Here is a 9,951-nt window from a genome sequence, read left to right as displayed (position 1 = left end):
AGTTGAGCTGATTCCTTGTTAGGCCGTCGAGTGAACGGTCGGAATCAGCACGGCAACCACTAAAACCAGCAAGTCATCTGAAGCACCAACATACTCAGAACCAAAATAATTTCAATTCCTTCGCTCTAAGTCAAAGTCAAAACATCGATTCACCTCTCAAACCACCAAACCCAGTCGTTGATCTTCTTATCTATTACAAAATTGAACCTTCAATCAATTTCCAAACCCTAACTTCATCTCTCTGAAATTAAACAATGCAATTCATACTAACTGAAATCCTAAAATAGAAATTAAACAAATCAATTCATATACCTTCAACTTAGTTCTTCAAATTCAATCTTGCAACCCTAAAATGAAATCAGAAAATCAGATTAGTAATGTTATCCTTCAAACCATATATCTTTCAACCCTAAAATTTGATTTGAAAAATGAAGTAAATACCTCTCAAGTTCTTCAACAGATAAAACTCTAAAAATGTTTCAGAAAAAGAAATCATATAAGCTTTATCAGATAAAAAAAACCCTAAAATGAAAAACCCTAATGAAAAGAAAACAAACGATTGAATTAACACGATTAATGAAAACTCCAAATGGAAAAAAAAATTATAATTGAAATAACAGATCGAAACTGTTGTAAGACTCTAATCTCTAGTCTCTTTGATCGGTTTATCATATGATTTAATTAACAGATCAAAACTGGTTAAACCACAATCTCTGCAGGGGAGGCGATGAGAAGAGAAAAGATAGAGAGAAAGGGAAAAGAGAAATGGTGAGCTTAGTCGATGGTATTGGATGAAATATCCCTTATCTCTTCAGGAGAGGAATTATCCTCTAGCAAAAGCAAAGTTGGGTGGGAAAAAACGACACACAACTGAATGACACGCACACCATAAACCCATGTTACCGGCTCTAGTGTCACCAAGCGTGTGATTAGCACACGTTAAACATTAGCATGTTACAATTCATAACAGCGACACCCTGTTACGAATCTGGAAAAAAAATCGTAACGGCTTCAGCCTGTTACGTCTAGATTGTAACTGTTATTTGTAACAGGAAAATTTGTAACGTCTGCTCGGCCGTTACGAATTTTAGTTGCGATTCCGGAAAAATGGTGTAGTGATTCCCTATGTTTGTATGTTTTTCTTTTGGATTGTTTGTTTTTACTTGGTATTCATATTGATTTTAAAATATCTGTTTTAAATTAAGTATAACCATATTTTACAATACTCTAAAATTATCTTTTAGTTCCATGTCGAATACAATATTAGTGTACACTTGGAGCGATTAAAGAGAACTTAGGTCAATGAACTCCCTAAACATGCCCAGAAAATATACATTAGTTACTGTAAAATGCTGAAATATACTCAGGATTTTATGTATACTTGATAGAAGTTCGCTTGCTAATTTCTCAGGTTCGGGATTTCAAGGAAATAGTTTGAACCTATCTTCCATCAAAAATGAAGAAGATCAAAAATGAAGAAGTTCAGCAAATGCGAGCTCAAAACAATGAGCTGAGCATCCTAATCGCCGTATAGCATAATCATAAGAATGATCGCAAGATCTACATACTGTGAAGGGATCGACTCATGTAGCACTTTTAAACCTTAATTTTCAAATTATTTTCTATTCTTTCACTAGCTTATTGAGTTGAAATCTCTTACTTTTGGACAAGACAGGTACGACACTTATCTTGAACACCATCATTACTAGAAAGACTGAAGCTATAGAAAGACGGAAGACAATTCCTTCCTAGACTAATCATTCAGAATCACGGTACTTTCCTTACGATTGTAAATTCATTTGATTGTAAGTTTGGTGGTGTGGTTAAATATGATTTTTTGTTTTTGGTTGAAAACCAAAAAATAAAAATCTATTGAGTATTGTGAGTACTGAGTACTCATTATTAACAATACGTAATATTTTGATACATTGATCCAGTTGGATCAAAATCTGGATTTACAAGGACAATATTATTAATATTTTAATATATTAATAATATTATATTATTAATATTTTGATATATTATTAATAATACGTAATATTTTAATAATAGACTAATCAACAGATGTCTAGAGTTGTTGCTCTTCGTTCTAAAAAAACAAGGACACCCCTCAAGGTGTTCTTTTTAGGAATACTAAGCTCGGAGGTTCTCTATGTAAGGTATACAATACTATTCATTCGGTGTACTAAGTACTAACCATTTCATATAAAGTCAAATAGGTGAAATTGACAAACTATGGTAGTGTACCAATTTTGTTATCAGGGGTGCTGGGAGCGCAAATGTTCATGTAGGTGTTGCTAGAGATGGAGTTCATAAAACGGTGCTAAAGGTTTCTGAAAATGGCGGGTATTGCAGTATATGGGTTTTCTTCAGTTATACTGGCTTTTTGACATTTAGTTTTTTCTTTGTACACGAGGGAACATTTTTTTTTTCATAAGAGTATTGAGCTTTAGAGATTAGATGAGGGGATAGAGGGTATGGATTTACTGAGGCCTACGGTTGGTCGAAGTGTATGTGTTTGTTTAATCATCTTTTTTCTTTTAACGCTATCTCTTAATTTCTGACATAAGGTAGCATCACCGGCTTGATATTTCTTTCTTAAATATTCTCATCAACTGTCTTTCAACGTGTGTTTTTATGCATTTATATAATTGCATGTGATTCATATAACATTTTTATTAGCACTCAGATATTTTTTCTCACTGTCGTAAATATCTTTATTTCACGTAGATGTTGCGGGTCTGCTAATTACTTACTACACTCAACCTCAAAGGCTCAAACCACTAACAGTAGGTTGTAACAAGCTATGACATATATATTGGGACAGGGCGAGGCGAAGCCGAGCAGCACCAAATTAAAAAGCCTAAAGGATGGGGTTGGATGTAGCCTCACCAAATCAAAAATCTAAAACAATGGGGGGAGGCGAAGCCGAACCACCCCAAATCAAAAATGCATTGTGGCGAGTCGACCGAGCCACACCAAAACAAAAATGCATCGTGACTGGAGATGGAGATGGCAAAGCCGTGCGACACCTAATCGAAAATGCATCTTGACAGGTTGAAATGACGACGACCCACAACAAATCAAAAATCCTAAACGACGGGGCGAGGCGAAGCCGAGCACACTTAATAAAAAGTTAAAAATAAAGAAAAATACCCGGTACGTAGCACGGGCAAAAAATCTAGTTATAGAGGAAAAGAGATTACGCAGACCACATGTGGAACGAGGTACGTATTACTAAACTCCCACTAACTTCCCACTTGGAGATATTGGACAAATATAAAATTAGAACCTTGCATTAGGTTCAAAATAGAAATGATTTGCCTAAATTTCGTCTGTAAATTTTAAATAGCCGCCAATTTCACATACTTTGAATCTTTTCAAATCTAATAATAAACGGAAATTAGGATTCGTTTTCACGTGTTACTTATTGGAAGTGTGCCGATACTTATTTGTAGTATCATATGTTTACTTTTCCTTTCTGAAAATGATACCTTTTCGGAGCTAAATCGGCAATGACTAATTAGTGAAGTACTGATTTTAGTAGCCTAAACCCACCTGATAAATGGGTCATGCATTAGCTTCAACGTAAGGCCCATGGCGGTCACGATTGAAATTATGATGGGAAATCAAGGAAAAAATTCGCAACGTAGGGGGACAAACAATGAAGAAAAACATAACTTCGACGAGTCTTTGCATGCATAAATAAAATTTGAGAAGCAGTTGTTTAAGTAAAATCAAATTTAATCCCATCCCAGAGACTTGCATGGATGCGACTTCTTTCCTAAGATAAGCCGTAAGCACATGAATATACTTCAATATAATTTATTTTCTGAATTGAGGAGGAAAGTTCCACAACATAATTTCACTTTGTAGTGAAAACTAATCAAAAAAGATTGGTTGGTAATCTGCTAATTGGTGTATAATTAAAAACTGCAACTAGATATTTGACTGCCATTTTAATGTATCAAGTGACAACAAAATTGATCACAGAAGTGTGATTAACAACCTATTCTTTTGCGTACTTTCGTTTTTGTTGGACTAGACTAATCTTGACTCTATCATATCATGATTTGTTGTTAAATGAGAACATAACAGTTAGGCTGAAATTTTTGAATGATGATACGGATACGAATGACATAGCTATATACTAGTACAACAATGAATGGTCCTAGTAAGAGAAGCCATTGGCAGACTTTCAAGACTATGAACCGTAAATTTGTATTGCACAGAGTTTAATGACTCGTCATTTATTAGTGTCAATCAGTACTCTGATTAATTTATGATTAATTGATTAATCAGAGCACCAATTCCCCATCACCTTGGTGGTTGTCCTTGCTAACAACCATCCACGAGGTCCTGGGATCAAGTCTTGGTATGTCAACCACCGGGAATGATAACCCTACGAGGTATTCTAAAATACCTCTTTCTTTTTCTCATCTTGTCAAATTTTCAAGCCATGTATATATAGGGTAATTGCCAGGAGGTAGGAGAAGCCACAAACAAGAGCCACAAACAACGAGCATACGACGACATCGATAGCTCAGTAGTTTAAATAAAAAGTAATCCAAACAGGTGCGTGAAAATGGAACAAAAAAAGTCGTGAATGAATCACCAAACATTACCGAGAGCGCCTTTCATGGGGACCAAATTTTTTACTTTGAAATTGAAAGTGTCTATTGCACACATGCTCATATCATTAATTTATGATTAATTAAGTGCTTTTCTCGGTAGTAGATTCACTGCATGCGCTTGATCAAATTTAGTGATGGTAGGTGACTAATTTGACCATTGTTAATCATCTCATCTCATTGGTCAGTCCTTTGCACTGTCTATATAAAACCCCCCAGTCTATCCTATCTACTTTCAGAGCTTAAAATTTTAAGTTCAAAGCTCATTTCTTACCAACTCCCTCTTCGTCTTAACTTCATCTAAATTTCGTTTGCAAAAATGAGTTCAATAACTCCATCAAAACCTATACTTAAATCATTAAGTTATTTAGATACTACACCAAAACTACTGTCCATTCCTTGGAAGATTCATCGCCAAACAAAGAGATCACAGATTTGTAACATCAGAGCTATCTATAAGCAAGAATCTAGGAACTTCTCAGCTGGTGTTGTTTCAAACAGAGCAGATTGGCAAACTTCTTGTGCGATTTTAGCAAGTAATGTTGTTTTACAACAGAGTGATAAAAAAACTGATGGTAGTGGTAATGCTGAGATCGTTTCGATTAATGGTGTGCATCGAACTCTAGATCTAGTCCCAGTTCAGCAAGAAACGAATTTACCGAAGCCTCTTTCGATTACCGATCTATCTCCTGCTCCGATGCACGGTTCTCAATTGCGCGTCGCTTATCAGGGAGTTCCTGGTGCTTATAGTGAAGCTGCAGCTGGTAAAGCTTATCCCAATTGTGTAGCTATACCGTGTGATCAATTTGAAGTTGCTTTTCAAGCTGTAGGGCACTGGATTGCTGATCGAGCTGTTTTACCGGTAGAGAATTCCCTCGGCGGTAGTATTCACCGGAATTATGACTTGTTACTCCGGCACAATCTTCATATTGTCGGTGAAGTTCAATTACCAGTTCACCATTGTTTGTTAGCCTTGCCTGGTGTGAGAAAAGAAGATTTGAATCGTGTGATTAGTCATCCACAAGCGTTATCTCAGTGTGAGTCGACTCTTACAAAACTCGGTCTAAATGTTGCCCGTGAAGCTGTTGATGACACTGCTGGTGCCGCTGAATTTATTGCTACACATAATCTACGCGACACTGCTGCTATCGCAAGTTCTCGTGCTGCTGAATTATACGGGTTACAGATTTTGGCAGACGGAATTCAAGATGATTCGAGTAATGTAACTAGATTTGTCATGCTAGCTCGTGAACCGATTATACCAAGAACAGACCGTCCATTTAAAACTAGTATTGTTTTCGCGCACGATGAAGGAATGTCAGTTTTGTTTAAAGTGTTAGCCGCCTTCGCGTTTAGGAATATCAGTCTGACAAAAATTGAAAGCCGGCCATATAAAAATCGTCCGATCAGAGTTGTTGGTGATGCTAGCACGGGTGGTACTGCTAAGCATTTTGAGTATATGTTTTATATTGATTTCGAAGCTTCGATGGCAGACCCAAGATCTCAGAAGGCACTTTCCGAAGTTCAAGAATTCACTTCATTTCTAAGAGTTTTAGGGAGTTATCCTATGGATATGACTCCATGGAGTCCTTCTAGTAGAGATTTATGATTGAAATGGAATTGAAGAAGTCCAAATTTTGGGATCTATACATTTCCTAGTAAATAAACAGAAGAAGTTCTGAAGAACCACAAAAATATTTTCATTCCACAACAGATGTAGGAGTCTAATCCATTTATACATTTGATTACTATATATTGTAATTTCTCCATTGATGCTTTTAAAAAAACGAATGCCAGAAGTCTTTTTCATCGGTAACACTTCTCTCTTGCTTAAATACTCCATTAGAACCTACTACCGGACTGCAAATTTACCCGGTATCAAAAGTGGAATGTGGACGTCTCCACTCTAAGGTACACATCACTCCGGGAGAATTTTACAATGTGGCACCATCTCAGCCAAGTTATCCAACAAATCCTCCCTATAAAATGTAGTATATTTATTTAGGACAAAAAGACTCCACACCATATATTTTGATGGACTCTTGGTTTCTTTCTTCTTTTTTTATTTTGTGTGTGTAAGATTAGCACACCCTGACTGCCTTGGTTGCAACTTGGAACCTGGGAACACCACCGTTGTCCTTGACCACTAATAGATACAAGGGCACAATTCCGTTAGACACTTCCCGATTTTTCCATCGTTCATATAAAACAAATTGCATTATTGTCTGTAAATAAAAGAAAAAGAAAAACAGAAATTGACTAGCTAATTAATGAAGAATGTAGTCGTAGGAAATCCTACAATACACCACTCAAATGATTTCATTGTTGATCAGCTCATTTTTAGGTTTACACTCTTAATTTTATTAATTAATTTCTGAATGTTTTTACAAGGAAAATAAAGAAATCAAGAATGATCTCTGCTCTCAACTTTCTCTCTCCTATTTACTTGTTTTTTACTCAAAAAAGATCTCTCTCCCTTTACAACTCGAATGACTATTTATAAGGAAATACAGAGTGGATGACAGCTAATCTGTCCTTTATTTTCGGGTATGGTTTGCGACATTCTCGCAACCTTACAAATGTTAATTTCGCAAGCTCTCTAATTTTCGCAAGACTATCACATCCTTCTCATGATCCTTGCTGATGTCATTTCTGAAATTGTTCTGCGACGCTAATGTGCAATACCATTGATATTTTCGCTGAGATGTAATTGTTGCGAGATTCTGATCTTATGAAGAAGAAAAGTAGAAAACACAGTCAAAAACAACAAAAGGTACGGAGGATTAAAAAATTATGTACGAGTCTTGCAACTTATAGGACATTATCAACGACTCAGAGTCAATGCGTGGACGCGACTACTTTCCTAAGCATGCACATGGACAACTGCCTTATTTATCGAAAATGATAAACACACCTTAGGGAAGTACGGCAGTTTACACCGCGAGTCTAGAAGGTGGGACCCACTTTTTAAAATTCTGCCCATTCACCGTCCCGGTGATGTTTAGATGGCTTGCATCTCTGTCGTTCACATCCTCTCGGTACACACGGTGCTTAAGTCACAGTGTGTGTATCATTTCTCCTTTTTTATCGCTCATCTGACAAAAAACTTGGGTTGAATGCTGCTTGCCTCTATTAACGAGACCACCGAGTCGTCGGTTAGAAATTCAATCAATCAATCAAATTTATATTGTTCAGAAATTAGCTAATTTTGGTTGGTGTACTAGAAAAAACTGTGAGAAGGCGCGTATTTGACGGGACTAATCTTCATTGCTTAATTTCTTGTTAAACGAGACACAATAGTCAGACGGAAATTTTTGAAAGATGACACGGATTAAAATGACGCAGTGTATTTAGTAGGCCAAGCACTATGGGAACGGGGGACACGTTTTCTTTGGCTATAATGTAATTTAAGCACAGTGGTTCTTGACGAACCGTAAAAAAAAAAACAACGCGAAAACCATCCTCTCACATGAGGGTGGGATCCACCTAATTGGAGTTAGCAGGAGGCATTTTTGGATCCCATCATACCAAGAGATGTGAGTGGTGGTTTTCTAGGAGTTTTTTTGCCGGTTCGTCAAGACTTTTTGTTTTAAGTCAAGCTTTGACTATTGGAAACCGTGTTTTCTATATCTCAATTGAGCAGGATTGCTAAAGAAGGGTACAATTATTAGCGGGGCGGGTACCAAACCATATGAGACAAAACAATCCTGACCGTTGGATCCTGGATTGGTACCCGCCTTTAGCAATTGTGGCATCAGTCTTTAGCAATCATGTCAATTGAGTGTGACAATGGCTTTTTTTATTGGGATGGTAAAGGTTTAAAGTAAGGTCGATCTTTTTGACTTACATGATTTTTTGCCTCACACGGGGCATTCAATCCCCGTCCGAAGTTCGGGATTCTGAGAATTCGAAATCCTATAGAATATAAACCGATGTATCGGATTTCGGATATCAGAACCTGACTCCTTAACGGATTTTCCATCCTTATCGTGGCGGAATCGGATGAGGCCCTATCTGTTTGGTGATATTCCGATATCCGATAATACTAAACCTCATGTGTATTTTCCATCACACCATCCCCAGTTTTACTCTCCAGAAACACCAATCAATCACGGCAGAAACCCAATGAACGATTGATTAGCAATCCTTGAATCTAAACCCCCTCTTCATCGTCATCATCGCCATCATCAAAGTCAACCATGATAAAACCAGGAGACCCATTAAGAAAAACCCTAGTAAAACTCCTGGTACTAAAATTTCTTTGTTATTTGTTCTACATATTAGGTTCATACAAGAAATCTAATCGAATTGGTGATTTTTCTTACATTGATTATCCAATTTGTCTGCAACTGAATAATGAATCTCATAATTCATTCAAAACCATTAGCACCAAATTTAGATTTTGAACCTCACCACAGAATCAATACAACACTCGTTATTGATTTACTGTTGATTCGAGTTTCCTTGAATTTTATTCTGTGAATTTTACATATTATGTTCCATGTCGTAACCCATTAAGAGAGGGTTTATTTGATCATAAGAAGAAGTTTCACAGAGAAAGACATTGTCCAGATGACACGGTTACGGATTTTATCAGAAAAATATCTGATATCCGATAACTTAGCCTAACAGAATCAGATTGGGATTTGTGGATTCCGTCGGATGTTATCGGATATCGTATTTCCGATAAAAGTTAACCTTAACCTTATAGGTTTGATCAAATTCCGACGGATTTTTTTCCATTGACACCCCTAGTCTCTGGTGAATCTAACTGTCCTTTTATCAAAAATTGAACTTAAATTAATAATATCATGACCAACCACTTTACAACCATGTTATAGAAGTATTAGCTAGAGGTGTATGCGTGTAATAGCAAATAAATATGAATTCAAAATATATCAATGAGGTATATAACAAATGGTCCTAGGATGAAGTTACCACACTCAAATTTATGAATTCGTGCGTTTCAAACTTCTAAAGGAAAATGATTTGATTCCGATCAGTTATAAGTATTCTTGAAAATGAGTATTCTCATGAGGTTCAACCAAAACAACACCAACTACGGGCTCGATTCGATTTGGTGCCTATACTCAATGGAGGTAACAATCTTTTAAGAGGTAGGTTCTCATCCAAATGCTTGATCTCCTTGGTTCTTCAACATTACTCGAAATCTCCGTCACTTCCAAGTACTCCAATGATTCTAAAAGTATTCAATTCAGCATCATAGTTGTTGAAGATCCGTAGCTATAACAATGAGAAAACAGTTTCTCTCAATCATTGCTATACGGTGTCATTGTATTATTACACATCATCAAGGTTC

The 9,951-nt window shown here is 36.5% G+C and overlaps 1 protein-coding gene across 1 annotated transcript; it reads left to right on the top strand.

Annotated features, from left to right (window-relative positions):
* The first annotated feature begins 4,884 nt into the window (after positions 1-4,884).
* Positions 4,885-6,447, top strand: LOC113310943 (arogenate dehydratase/prephenate dehydratase 6, chloroplastic-like). The gene has a single exon (XM_026559764.1). The coding sequence runs from the start codon at positions 4,951-4,953 to the stop codon at positions 6,238-6,240; it is 1,290 nt and encodes a 429-aa protein (XP_026415549.1). The 5' UTR covers positions 4,885-4,950; the 3' UTR covers positions 6,241-6,447.
* Positions 6,448-9,951: the final 3,504 nt, after the last annotated feature.

The sequence above is a fragment of the Papaver somniferum genome, chromosome 9, assembly GCF_003573695.1.
Source record: "Papaver somniferum cultivar HN1 chromosome 9, ASM357369v1, whole genome shotgun sequence".
Lineage (NCBI taxonomy): Eukaryota > Viridiplantae > Streptophyta > Magnoliopsida > Ranunculales > Papaveraceae > Papaver > Papaver somniferum.
Note: the sequence above shows the minus strand (reverse complement) of the source record. Positions and strands in the feature narration are given on the sequence as shown.

Coding starts and splice junctions, on each gene's coding strand:
- LOC113310943 (XM_026559764.1), top strand. CDS start 4,951: ATGAGTTCAATAACTCCATCAAAACCTATACTTAAATCATTAAGTTAT.